Source organism: Meleagris gallopavo, chromosome 1 (assembly GCF_905368555.1).
Source record: "Meleagris gallopavo chromosome 1, MGAL_WU_HG_1.1, whole genome shotgun sequence".
In the NCBI taxonomy this organism is placed as follows: Eukaryota; Metazoa; Chordata; class Aves; order Galliformes; family Phasianidae; genus Meleagris; species Meleagris gallopavo.
This window is the reverse complement of record NC_139404.1, coordinates 131,287,853-131,302,328: the sequence shown is the minus strand read 5'-3', so window position 1 is coordinate 131,302,328 and position 14,476 is coordinate 131,287,853. Positions and strand designations below refer to the sequence as shown.

Sequence of the window (14,476 nt, the reverse complement as noted above, 5' to 3'; positions counted from 1 at the left end):
TATTTTGTACTCCAGTTGCCACGTTCAGCCAAGTTACTCACACATCAAATGCACCCAATCTGAGCTCACAAGTCAGCTTTGAACCTTTAAGAATTTCTGTTGTTCATTTCTTAATCTGTCTCCACTAGATCTGCATTGTTTAAACACTGAAGTACCCTGAAATTAATATGATATATCAAGCATGGTCCCTCCAGACTTTAGTGGAGGAGGATTGCTCTCCCTGGTCTGTGCTGCGGACTTGGCACTACAGAACAGGTAATACAAAAGGAAGGGGACGAGGGGAAATGGTTTCAAACTAAAAGAGGGAAGATTTAGACTGGATATAAGGAAAAAGGTTTTTACTATAAGGGTGGTGAGGCACTGGCACCAGAGATGTTGACCAGAGATGTAGTGGATGCCTTTGGAGACTTCCAAGGTCAGGTTGGATGAGGATCTGAGCAACCTGTCCTAGCTGTAGTTGTCCCTGTGCGTTGCAGGGGGGGTTGAGTGGATAACCTTTAAGGATCCCTTCCAACTCAAACGACTGTATGGTTCTATGAAATACAGCCCCACACTACGTGAAGGCCTGGCAGTTCCGGCGATTGGAGGTGAATGTAGAAGGTCCTTTTAAAGGTGACCCTGTGCCTGGGAATAGTGTGCTGGGTGCTTCAGCCTGCTGCTGGGTCACCAAGGGTGTAACTTGCTCCTTGTTTCAACATAGCTGGGAGGTATTTTCCAAATACAGCCAACTACCAGTACAGAGAATCTGCAGAATTGTGGCTCAGTTCTTTAGAAAAATCTCTTTTCTGCTGTCAGTGAGCCCAACGGTTCCAGCCAAAGGGCTGTGGACCTTTGAATTGGCGAGTGGCTTTAAGGGGACATGCAACTCTGAGAAGCAAGAGCATTGACAGCCACTGACAACTGTACCACTGGAGTCTGGAGCTGAAGTGGAAAAGTTTGAGGGCTGCAGATCACAAAGGGCTGAAAACAGCAGCTGCTGTTTAATCTCCATGAAGCATTTCTCTTTGGTGCCTGAAATCCTGGAATAAAAGTATTTTAGTTACCTTTCCTTATATATATTTGCCAGGAGCTTAAATCTCCAATGTTGCATTCATTGATGTGCATTAATTTCCTAAAACCCCACACACTGTTTCTTCACACTCACTGCTGCCTCTGCTCCATCCAGACTCTGTCATCTAGGAGTTCCACCAACCAAACCTTGGGAACAGAATGAACTCACTTCTCCCAGCCTGGGGCATGTGGGGCTGCTCGTTTGCTGCCCACAGACACACAGTTCACTTTATACACATGAGGAATCTCTCTTCCCCCAGCATCTCAGTGATTGGCGGGGGAAAAAATAACAGGCGTGCTTTATGAATGAAAAAGATGAAGCCATCTGAACAGCAGGCTCCCTGTCTGGTGCTATTAGTTGCGTAAATCTAAGAATGATACAAGACATTATAAATACCTCCAGTGCTGTCATTTCGGACCACATGCTAAGGGAGGGATAAGGCCAGAAACGTCATTCTCTTTCAGAACTTTCCTTCCAGTTATATTTTCACTTATTTCTGAAGTTATTTCTCTGCCTTCTGACTTTGAGGCATTTGAGTAACGCAGTGTGAGATAGCCCTGTTCTTTCCTAGACCATGTAAGAAAGCAGGTGGGAAAGCGTATAATTTCACAGCATCTCATTATGTATCTAAAAATCTACTGGATTCCCATTCTCTCTGTTTCTGTTTGCCTCTATAGACACAAGCGTGATAAAACTATTGCCCATAGACCATCCAAACTCATTTCAAACAGAATGGAAATTGCCAGAGCATCCCTGCAGGTCTCTCTCCATGTTCACAAAGCTTCCCTTGACTTTGCCTAAGACTGCCTGGTTAGCAGGTTTAGGCTGCATCATTCAGTGGCAAGAGACGTATGTGCGGTGACTTCTTCCTTCCATGTTTTCTGGATAAATAAGACAATAATGATATAATAACTATGCTTAACTCCTTTCTGCAACCCTTGCTGACCTAGGATTCTTGCCGAAGTGGCTGTGTTGCTTCTCTCCTATGTCTGTGGCCATCCTTCCGTTTTTTGTTTTTTTTTTTTTCCTTCTCAGCCATTTCTAAGAGGTTTGTTGTTAAGCCCCATCCACAGATGCCATGTGTTGGAGAAACTGCTCACACAGAAAGCATGAGCTTTAACATTTTGATTGATGATGGCTAGGCCAAGTCTGGTGTAGTCGGCGATCCCGTTGGTTGGACTCCACAACACAGACTAGAAGCATGTCTCAAGACAGCATTAACTGAAGTGAATGCGCACAGTGTGGTTTTCCTCTCTGTTAGGTCTCATATCACTGTGACCAAAACTAAAGCTGAATGTAAAAAACTTCCAAAAACACTACTGGAAATTACTGATCAGCTGTCTGGGAAGGGAGGAAGTACCACCACACCTCACCAAGCATTTGATGACTTACCGTCCCCAGGATTGTTCTGGGGGCAGGGGAACCTCTGAGCTATTCTTATCCTGTAAGAGCTTTTTAAATAACCACTTCTTACTGCCATTAATTTTTAAATACATTGTTATATGGTTGCCCATCTTCTCCTTTTAATAGCTTTTCTTTTCATAGCAGACAAGTAGTATGCTCACAGCTTGTATATTGTAGAATCATACAATCACTACTTGGAAAAGACCTCTGAGATCACCCAGTCCAACCATCAGCCCACCCCCACCATGCCCACTGACCACGTCTCTCAGTGCCACATCCACACGTTTCTGGAGCAACTCCAGGGACGGTGACTGCACCACCTCCCTGGGCAGCCTGTACCACTGCATCACTGCTCTTTGTGAGGAGAAATTCTTCCTAATACCCATCCTGAACCTCAGCTGGAGCAACTTGAGGCCATTCCCTGTTGTCCTGTTGCTGTTAACTGGGAGAAGAGGCCGACCCTCACCTCTCCACAACTTCAGGCCGTTACAGAGAGCGATAAGGTCTCCCCTGAGCCTCCTCTTCTCCATACTGAACAATCTCAGTTCCCTCAGCCGCCCCTCATAAAACTTGTGCTCCAGACCCCTCACAGCTCCGTTCCCCTTCTCAGGACACGCTCCAGGGCCTCAACGATTTTTTTCGTAGCGAGGGGCCGAGGTGAACCAGCAGTCGAGATGTGGCCTCGAGATGGAGACGGAAGCAGCGCGTTACATCGGGATGGCAAGGAGCGCAGACCGCACAGCGTTTACTAGGCGGCAGTCAACTGCAGTCCGCCCGTGAACGTTTCCGCGGGCAGCTGGACACCCGCACAGCCACCCCCGAATCCCAGGAAGCGCACAGTTCGGAAAATCGAAGCTCCCGCAGCAGTACCTCGACCTCCCTAAGCTCCTCACCCGCGACCCAAAGCCGAGGAGGGGACCTTGCCCCCGCCCCGCACTCAGCCCGCGGCAGCAGGAGGCCGGCCCCCGCCCGCGCTCCGCCCCCCGCCCCTCCCGGCGGCCGGGCCCGCTCGGAGGGAGGCGATGTGAGCGGGCGGCGAGGGACCGCGGGGGCGGCGGGCAGTGCGAGATGTGGCTGAAGCCCGAGGAGGTGCTACTGAAGAACGCCCTCAAGCTCTGGGTCACCCAGAAGAGCAGCGGCTACTTCGTCCTGCAGCGGAGGCGGGGGCACGGCGACGGCGGCGGGCGCTTCACCGGTACCTGGGCGCGGGGCTCGGCGGGGCCCGCTGGCGGCGGAGCGCGGGGAGCCGGGCTGCGGGCGGGCGGAGCGGCCGCTTTGTTCGGCCGGCGCGGGGAGAGCCTCGGGCCGGAGGCGGCTTTCCCGGCATCCCGTGACCGGGAGCTGCCCGCCGGCGGCTCGGGGTTCAGCTCGGTGCTGCACTTTCTTCTCTCTTTCCCTTCTCTCCGGAGCGGGGTTTCGTGGCGGGGAGCGAGGGCTGAAGGCGGGGTCCGTGCGAGGGAGCGGAGCGGACCCGCCGAGGCGTGCGGCCGCGGGCGGCGGTGCGCGGAGCTCGGGCGAAGTCGGAGCGAAGAGCCGAACAGCAGAGTTCACACCGAAGCGCCTGGGGGAGGCTGCGTCCTCCCGGCAACGGGCTTAAAAGCAGATGTGAAGGTTGTTCTCTACTTTTTAAACATCGCCGTTTGAAACGGTGGTTGATGTGTTTGGGAGAACGATCGGGTGTTCTCACAGTGTTTTCCAGATCTGCGTTATCAGGTCTGTGTTATCGGAACCTTCTGCTCTTGAACTGTCGACCCTCGCCAGTAGGTAGTGCTGCTTTGTGCTTGTTTTCGTCCCGAAGTTTGTCCTAGCGGCGGATTGGCAACGAAGCCCCCAGCCTGACGTTGGCTGAGCTGCCGTTGCGTTAATCATCGCAGGATCACGGAATGGTTTGGGTTGGAAAGGTCCTCAAAGCCCATCCAGTTCCAACCGCAGCCGTGTGCAGGCGCTGTATCAGGTTGAAGTGCAGGCGCCGGTGAACAAAATGCAAGCATTGGTAACTCAGTGGCTTTTTCTCGCAGTGAGACAAAAGCCCGTCCCCAGGTTTTCCCCTGCCCCCCGTGAGGAAGCTGCAGGCCGCTCTTTTGTGACCAGAAGGGCTGCGTGGATTAATTTTCAGAGTTAAAAATAACCTTTTACAGCTGCTTGATTCAAGTCCAGCGCAATCATGAGGTTGGGAGCCACAAATACTACTCCTTGTGCCCGAGCTCTCTGTGGCAGAGCTTTGCAAACTTAAAAGAAAACAAAATGCTTCTCTATCTGGTTACATTTCAGGTGAATCATTTTCTGAACCGAGGGAGCATGGGCTTGCACAGACCTTTTGGCTGGCAAAGCCGAGCCACTCTTGTCTTAGAAAACATTTGCTAAGGGAACTGTGAATTCTGACTCTCATAAGAGGTTTTGAAATATAGCTGTATGTAAAGAGGATTGAAAATTAGAGTCCCGTAACAAGTGTGGGAGATCATTAAGGATAGCTGAAAGTAGACACTTAGGTTTTTTTCCCCTAGATTTTAATTGGTTACATTCAAAATGGAGACCTGTGTGGAGAAACGGTTTGGGTTGGCTGGTATGTTTGTTTCCTTTTGGTGCAAAGCCTGCATCACAATTCTTGTTTTATGGGGACGTTATTGGTACCTGCATTTTCCAAACTGACAGATACGAAGGTTAGAAAAGTTTTACTGTATTTCAGAATAATGGCTCTACAGCTTGTCAGCACTGAGTTAGAAGAAGTAGTTTATTTTGCTGGCGAAACAAGACTTAAGTGGGAACATTGTCCATATCTGTTTTCTTTCTCCTTTAATATCACAGAATCATAGAATGGCTTGGATTGGAAGGGACCCCAGGGATCATTAAGCTCCAACCCTCCGGCTGCTGGCAGTGCAGCCAGCCTTCACATTTAATACTAGACCAGGTTGCTCAAAGCCCCATCCAGCCTGGCCTTGAGCACCTCCAGGGATGGGGCATCCACAGCCTCTCTGGGCAGCTGTGCCAGTACCTCACCCCTCATAAAGAAGAACTTCCCCCCGACATCCAACCTAGTAGCTTGAGCCTTGGCCAATGTGAACTAAATTTGACAGAAGGATAGAGGCTGGAAAGAGGTGAAGGCCCTGTACATCTCATGAAAAAAGGTGTCTGTCAAAGGAAATCTCTCAGCTCCTGCTCTGAGGCTGCACGTGCTCAGGCTGTGTTAGAATCCATCTGGGATCAAGAAGAAAAGGAAGAAAAAAAAAAAAAAAAAAAAAAAAAGCAGCCAACAAAACCAAGGAGGCTAGATTTCATAAGCAGAGTGTGCAGATGGTGCAGGGGACCACCCGGCATAATTAGCTCTGAGCAGTGGAGCAGTGGTGTCAGGATCGTGCAACAGCTGAGCTGCCCTTGTGGTTGCTGCTGCAACGTGGTGTTTTCCCTGAATCTATGAGAGAACATCTGTTTTATTATCCTGTTCTCATTCTTGCGTGGTTTTTTTTTTTCTTCTAGGACACTTTTCTTTCCTTATGAGGGTATTTTATCCATTATGTAAGAGTAAGTTAGCGCAGCTGGAGGGTGTATTTTACGTGGATTTAATTCCTCAAGGATGAAGTAGAGAACATCTATCAAAGGAAGCTGCTTTCCTTCCATACCCGCCTTACCTTTCTTTGGGCACTGTGTTTCAGTTGGACTGTGAGCAGATGTTGGTAAGAGAGAGAGGTAGTATTTGCTACTGTAATTTGATTTATGTTCTAGGGCAATTATTGAGAGTACACTGGATTTGCAAACAGTAGGTACAAAAAATGATGCAGACAGTGTTTAACTGTTCATGACCTGATCAATGCAATTCTGTCTTCCCATGCTTTTTGAGTCAATGTTTAACTTGCCAGTTAGCCTGCATCTCTACTTGAGACTATGACTGAATTAGAGACTCAGGAGGGAAATTGGTAATGTTTAGAAATACTTTGTAGAAACTGAATTATATATATTTTTTAATTAACAACTAATATTTAACCTAATTTTAAGTCTTTTTTTTTTTTAATATATAAAGAGAATGACCAAATTAATTTGTGTTGGTTATAGTTTTTTTGGCCATTATGGGCCACCTAGTTAATGGTGAAAAAACTTGCCATATAGCCACAATTAGTAGGTCAAAATTAGTTGGATCTGATACTGGCTGAGGTTTTTGGCTTCAAGGTTATGTATTAATGATAAGCTTGAGATGCCATCACTAGACAAAATCACTTTCAAATACTTTGTGGCAGAATAGTGCAAGACAGTTAGCCTGTAAGTACATCACTATTTTTAGTTTTATTAGGGAACGCTGAATGCTTGAATACCTTCCTGTTTGATTAGATTAATTTTGTGAATTTTGAGTGCGTGTTCAGTGACTTGTTGGGAATTTTTTAGTCCTGGGCACTGGATTAAGAGTAGCTTTTCACTCTTTCCAAGCAGCTAATTTTGCAGTTTGTTTACACTGTACTTGACACTGCATGCTTTTAGTGTATAAATACTGCTGGAGTCTTCTAAGTACTTGTGAATTTTACCTTTTATAATGTTAAGTAAGACTTTAAAATCAACTCTGAAGCCTGTAAACTGTTTCAAGCAGCTTTTTGTCTTTACTTTTTGAGATAGTCGCTTCTTCAGCTTTTTCCCTGAAGTAGATAAATAAAAATTACATTTTGTTCCTCTTTTTGTGTTTTTTATTTAGTTATGATATTTCTCCCTAATATTCTTCTAGTATTCAACTGTTTTCATCTCAGGGCACTTTCCAAGATGGATGTGGTCTTAAATCTTTTGTAATTCTCAGAGGATGAAGATTTTAAAGATAAATGAGTTTTTCCTTGAGCTTATATAAAACTTTATATAATCTTAGATGTCAAATAATACACTGGCAAAAAGAAACATCTTCTGTATGTGAATCTGAACCTTGTTATTTTTTCAATAAAAATAAGTGTGATAGTAGCTTGAGCTATTGGCAGCAGTTGAACTGAACTCCTCACTTTAGGATTTTATTTTTTCTTTTAAATAAAGTTTTTGCAGAGTGATGGCTTTCAAACTGGTCCATAGAGCACCTCCTAGTTGTGAGTAGAGATCTGATTAGTTACATGGGAAGAACTCTGTCCCTTCTTTTCCCCTTGACTGGATTCTAAAATTTTAATGCATAGAACAAAGTGATTGTTGGTAAATTCTCTGTCTTTTTTTTTGGGTAATTGAAAAGCAAAAGGTGATTTGCTGCTCTTTTGTACTTAGCAATCTGAATAGTACTGCAATCATCTTACATACATCAGCTTTTATTAGCCCTGTTTCTGTCCCAAGGTCAGGATAAATAATCTTGTGATACAAGTCTATTTCAGAGAAAGACAGGGAGACCACAGAAGTTGAAGGTTCCTGTGTCTAAGACAGTAATCCTGTATTGATTGCCCCTATTTATTGTACTCTAGAAGGAGAGGGTCAAAAATGCAGTCGAGACTTCGATTTTCAGTAGTGTATGCAAATGCATATCCTTTATTATTTACTTTTTTAACCTTGTGAAAGGCATGAAGGCAAAATAAGTAGTTTATTAAAGGATGTATCCTGATACAGACCTCAAAATAGCTTGCATACCGGAATCAGGGAGAGTTGCCTTCTAATATTAATATATATTTGTGATACCAGTGGAAGTTACTGGAAAGATAAAAGTTAAATTTGAGCTCTACCTACAAAAAAAAAAAAAAAAAAAAAAAAAAAAAAAATCCTTATGCAATAAATGGAAGAGAGGAAGATGACATGAAAACAGTGTTAGTAAAGGATACTTCGTAGTGCCCAAGTCTGTGTTTATGGCTCTGTTTCCAAGAGCTCTTCCTTATGAAAACCTTGCATGAGGACAAGAAGAACGCAAATAGTTTACCCAAAGCTTAAACTCTTGTCAAAATTTTATCTAGCCTTGCCCACAGCTGGAATTCAGACAGGCAAGTGATTTCCTCTTCCCTTTCATTTTTTCCCCATGTTTCTGTGTAACATGCTTTGAACTTTCCTGCTCATGTGGCTTTTCCCCAGCAGAGCACATGGCCCAGGCACTGGCAACAGAGGTTGTGACTGCTCCCCACCAAGCCCAGCAATCGCATCTAAACCCATGTGCTGCTCTTGGCTCCTTCTGTTTGTTTGCTTTTTGTGTCTCTGTTTCATTCTCCTTGTACAAAAGGTGAGAATGCACTTGTGTGTGGGGAGAGGGCTCCAGGCTGTCTTTGCTCAGACCACCATTTTAGGCAACCCTGTAAACCAGTCAGCAGCCACAGTAACTCTGTATTTTTCAGTTGTGGAGGCCAAACAGACTAGAAGACAACAGGAAAGTAATTGAGAGTGCCTAGTGGCAGAGTTCAAGTAACACTGCCTGGTTCGCTTTAGCTTTGTTTACAGCATCTGTCAGAAACACAAGGGGTGGTTTTTTATCACAGTGCCCAAAGCAGCAGCCTGTGTTGAGTAATTTACAGGGCTATATGCTTGTGCGTTCCTGTTCCTAACAGTTTTCAGGCAGAAATCTGTTTTTACGTGTACTTTTTGCAATGCCAGAGGCTAGGCCTTCAGCTCTGCGGCCTTTGGGGCTTTGAGAACAGGCAGGGTATGCTGTGAGTGCGGCCATATCACCTGGCGCTCCGGCTGGGGAGCAGTACTTAAACCCTTTGATTCTATGTGGCAGGTTCAAAAAGTAAACAAATAAAAAAAAGAGGAAGAAGAAAACCTACCTAAGTTGCGGTGTTTGATCTGGAAAAGCATGAGTTGGAAGTAATTGAAGGACTTGAGTGCTTAAGTTTCTCTGGATTAATAAATGCTTGAAGCATTAGGCCCTTCTACTGAAATCTAATGTTCAAGCTGATCTGTGAGACTTACTCCCTGCAAGGGAAACACTGTCTTTCTGCAGCACTTGGAGGAGCCCTCCTTCACCTTTTTTCTTGCATGCTTATCCAAACAAGTTCTGTTAACTTTTATTTTGGAGAGTGAAAAGAAGCTTGTTGGGAGAGACTGACTCCTGGGTACTGCTTTGTGTCAAAACCTATTTACATAATTCAGCAGAATTCAACAAAGCCAATGTCTGGTGTTAAGCTAAGACAATAAGGTTCTGTTAGTAACCTTCGCAACTGACAGCTCTTCTCTAACAAAAACATAGATTTTAGAAAAATCTAAGTGAAAGCAGCAACCTGCTGCACGCATGCTTCAAACTTGTAGAAAAACCTTGTTAAGATGTTAAGAAAGGTGTAAGGAAGTCCCCAGGTGTTCTGCTGGGAGGCACTGCTGGTGAGCAGTAGCTGCATTCCCAGTGTCCTGCACTGTCTCTGTTCTCTTGGGGATGGACTGCTGCTCTGGCCAAGGAGCAGGACATGAGGATGAAGGTGTGCTGGAGTAGTTCTCAGGGTGCCTCTGCTCTTCATCTTGCCCCAAGCAGGAAGACCACCCTTCTGCTACAGCTGGAGTAGGCAGATGGACATGGGGACTCCTGAATTCCATCTGAATCACCACACAGTGAGAGTCTGCTTGTCCAGTCAGCGAGTGTGCAAGCTGTAGTGCAGCTCCTACTTTATTTTTATGAAAAATCCAAATTGTCTGATTTGCCCTTTTTTTTCCTCCAAATTCTGATGCCTGAGCAGCTGAGCTTATAGCTGCTAACTTTCCTTGCAGATCAGTGTTTGCTCATAACCAACCTGCACTGTTGACTACTTCCACTTTGCAGTAAGAACGTTTTCCTATTGATTAAAATGTTTTGTCAAGCTGCTGCTTTTGCTGCCCAGGCTTGTTTTTCATACTGCCTCTATATCTGTTGGGGAACAGAAGCAGCAAACAACAGTAAAAGGGAGCTCTGAACATTCAGAGACATGCATCATGCTCTATCACTTTGTTCTGAAGAAAGAGCTTGTCATTCTGCTTTTAAATCCTTGAATCCAACATCGGTGTTTCTATGTAACGAAGATAATGCAGCCTGATTCAGTGGAGACTGTAAGCACTTAAAACAGAGCTCTGACATAATATAGGTAAGCATAGCCACCAGTCACTTTTCTGAACAGTCCTGAACTAGTCCCCGCAGTCCCCAGGGGCCTCTTGCTGAGCATCTCTGCAGGCAGATGTGGGTTCAGGTGCTATAGTGTTCTTCTCCCTGTATTATCTGTTGGGTTCAGTTTGACAGTGAACCGTAAAACATGCCTTATTGCATACCTGCCCAGTTGTTCTGGTTTCCAATTCAATGAAGACCTTTCGTTATCTCCTTCAGGCCTTTTAAACTATGATGGAGGTAAGCAGAGATGTTCTCATTGTTCTATGGAGAGAGTCTTTATACCTAGCAGAGCAGCGTACAAAAAATTATTAGTGTCTTGGGTTGTCTCTTGAGTATTGTCCTAAAAGATGGAAGTAGTAGATATTATTTCTTAAACTAGTTTCAGTTTTTAATTGGATTTCAGCTCTGATCACCCACTATCTAGTTTCTCAGAAGTTTAAAAGAATTTTTGATGTTGGTGAGGCCCTGACAGAGAAGCTGTGGTGCCCCATCCCTGGAGACACTCAAGACCAGGTTGGATGGGGCCATGGGCAACCTGAGCTGGTGGGGGGCAGCCCTGCCCATGGCTTGGGGCTGGGTGGTCTGTGAGAACCCTTCCAACCCAAAATATTCTGTGATTCTGTGAATTTTCAAAATATCTTGTGGATAATTAACACCAATTCAGGAAATAAGCCTGCATTTTTTAGTCTGAAAGATATATGTTTAGTAGAAAATGGTGTTAGATTAACTTACTGTAAACATGTTTCTTTGTCTAGATTGTAAGCTATGGGCATGACATAGGATAATTCGTAATGGAACTTTTTATCTTTTTATGGGGGTATAAGGAAACTTATTTTTAAAGAATAAAATATGTTTTTGTGCATTTGAGAACCAGTTGGTTATAAAATGCCCTTAGTTAGCTTTTTTTTTTTCCTTTGAAGAAATGGTCAAAAGTTTTGTTCCACATCATTCAGCTGAAACTTATTTAGATAGTAAAATCTGATTGTGCGATTCACAATATCCTGCTTACATTCCATTTAGTTGTAGATTGACCTCTGTAGAAGAGAGACACTACTTATCTGTTGCAGAATGGGAAAGGATCCCCAGATTCCTTGCTATTTTTTATACCTGAGTGTGTTTGTGGCATTGTATCCATAATGCACATATAAAATAGATTTGCACTTTTGCCTTACTTTGAGGTATTCTAATTTCCAATATCAGGGCAGAGAAATAAGCACAAAGTTAGATGTTTCAAAAGTAGGGATAAAGTGAAAGCTCTTGTGTATGGTGTGGGATTCGTAGGGAACTTTGATGTATAGGTTTGCTTCTTAAAAAAACATAGGCAGATGTTCCCACTGTCTGACTTTCCACTAAAAGGGATCAGATTTATTGAGGTGGAACATTTCATTTCAGTGGAGATGTTTCCTTTTCCGCTTCTGTCCTCTCCTCCTATCTGTTAGAAGCATACGTTAAACCTGAGATTTGTGTCTGAATTCTAGCATGGCAGTGTTCTTTACGTTTGAAGAGCCTTGTACGTTTTGAATAACCCACGATGTTCTCTTGGTGCTCTATAGCCGACCCTTCAAATCGGTCTGTGCAGTCAATGCAACATTCACTGCTTCCCTGAAGTAGTTCTGCATTCTGGGAGGTCAAAAAGTTGATGAGGAGCTGGTGGAGCAGCTTGTTAAGGGCAAAGCAATACTTTCGAGTTAAAGTTTCTTCCCCAAGTCTTGTCCCACAGAGAGTGGGAAAAGCAAAACAAAACAAAATATCGCTAACAAGGAATTTTGGGAAGGAAGCCTGTGTAACAGTTGTCTCTTTTCCTCTGCTTCTGAATCCTTCTAATTTTTGACTGTTCCTAGAGATATAAATGGTTTTCCTGCTACCTGTGAGAAAGATCTGCTTCTTCCTAACATCAGTGTGTGCACCAAAGACATGCTGATTGTATAATTTCCACTAGATTACCATATCCAACTTGGATGTACTTATGAGTGTTGTGTCCTTTTATGCCCTAGAAAATGCATCCTTAGAAGTTCCATCCCACTGACCCTCAGTTTCTCCTTTATATGTTTTGGCACTTATACACTGAGGTTCCGGCTTGCTTGCCCTACTTGGGCAGTGCTCCCCTTTACTGTTCCCCAACAAAAACCTTTCGGGTGTTGGGAAGAGATGGTGGCTGAGACAGCAGGGACAGGAGCAAGATTTTTAATTTGTATGGTTCTCAGTTGAAGGAGGAAACTTTTTTGTGTGTGATAGTTGATAAGCAAGATGGAAATTGTAAGCAGAAGTAGGCAATGAGAAGAGGAATTGTTTTTTCTCGTCAGTTTTTCAGGAACAGAAAAAGGAATTAATTCTGTGCAGACTAAGAAGTACAGTTTTGCAGCTCCTTGTGTACTTCCATAGCTTTTTTCATAGTTTCTGAAAACAATTACTTCACCAATCAGATGTTTGTTAAGTGTTCTTTTGGGATTTTCATAGCACTGTTAGTTGAGTTTTTCAGTTACCTCAGTCAAATTAAAAAGAAATTCTTCTCCTAGATCTATCACCAGGGGAAATCATGCGCAGCACTTCATAAGTTTCTTCTTTTTCTTTCATGCAATGTCTCAAGTCTTTTGAAGTTTGGAAGTTAAATCGTAGTATTGTTCTCTGCATCGTTTGATGCTGTCTTACTGGCTTTCATCCAGCCATTTTGAAGACTGCACGCTGAAGCTGATGCTGTGTTTTCTGTGAGTGTGGATACGTTGCTACCTTTTATACATGGATGATTCTTTTTACTTTTATTTTTTGAGAGGGCATTTTGCATTTTCTGGTATAATATATAATAGTCTTCAAATTCAGGTCTCCGTTTTAAACACATGGCTATTGTCTCTTGAGGAGCTGAATAGTCTCTCACGTTTCTCACAGTGTAGTTTTAAAACATACCAGTGTCCAACTTCTGCTTAGTTTTGGTGGCATGACCGGTGTGTGTGAACACAAGAAGGAAGTAGTTGGTGTAATTATTTTTGCTTTTGGAAGGTTTTTGACACTGCTTCCTATGGGATTCTTACACCTCCTAGACAAGAAAGTTGCTGCAATGCTATTTTGTTGTGCTGTAGTCAGTTTTCTGTGTTTTTTTTTGTTTTGTTTTGTTTTGTTTTGTTTTTTTTTTTTTGTCCAAGTGAGGTGGTACTTCAGAGTAGGACTTTGTAGGTCTTATTTTATTGTTTCCATTAGTCACTTACATGATGGACTGGTGAACACAATTACAAAGGGCTGGCAAAACTTCTGGAGACTGAGAACAATTAGTTTTGTTTTGGATTGATGGTAAAAGAGCAAAAATACAACTATAAATACAGAGTTTTGGTTGGAAAAGTTAAATGTGTAAAGGGAAAATGTAGCTTTGCATTGTATTTAAATCAAGTGCCAATTTAGAATGGGATACTGCTGCAAGCCTATTTGGGTACAGTTGTGGGTATGCAAAATATAGGAGGTGATTTTCCGATCTTCATACAGCTGAGAACTGACTATTAGCAAACATTGTGTCTGGTTCTGAGTGTTATGCGAGAGCAATGAAATGTTTGAAAACTATGACCTGTAAGGAAGAGATGGGTCAACTGGGGTTCATCTGGAACAAGAGAAATTGTGAAACAGTGGCAAATGATGTTGATGCTTTTTGAGTTTATCGAGTATTAACATCAAAAACTTTGGCCAATTATTCTTTGTGTTCTGGGGAGCAGGATTCATTTCCACCAGGAAGGTTTAAGTTTGTGGTGGTTAGTTGGTTTGTTTGTTTTTGCTGTAAGAATACATCCTGACACTATTGGTAGCAGTCTGTTGGGGAGGCAGTTACACCTTGGTTGTGGGAGGTTTTGAAGAACAGGTTAGACAAATACTATTTATGGCACAGGTTCTTTTATCCAGCTTGAGAACAGTGGCTGGAACAGTAATTTCTTTGGGCTCCCTCAGGTCTTCACCGTAGTTCTGTGATGATATACGTATACATGAGGCAGAACCAGAAGCACAAAATACTTCTCATGTGTTTGATCGTCTAATCTGGTTTGCATCTTGCATTT

General features: G+C 43.6%; 1 protein-coding gene across 4 annotated transcripts in view; it reads left to right on the top strand.

The window, feature by feature from the left end:
- The first annotated feature begins 3,415 nt into the window (after positions 1-3,415).
- Positions 3,416-14,476, top strand: part of TBC1D8 (TBC1 domain family member 8) — a 48,200-nt gene continuing 37,139 nt past the window's right edge. For 2 of the 4 annotated variants that reach the window (XM_085214124.1, XM_085214115.1), the window contains exon 1: positions 3,418-3,650. In XM_085214124.1, coding sequence (XP_085070250.1) covers positions 3,524-3,650 — 127 coding nt within the window. In that variant the 5' untranslated portion in view covers positions 3,418-3,523. Of the gene's footprint in view, positions 3,651-14,476 lie in introns of all 4 variants that reach the window. The other 2 variants (XR_014880639.1, XM_085214134.1) reach the window with 2 other exon arrangements.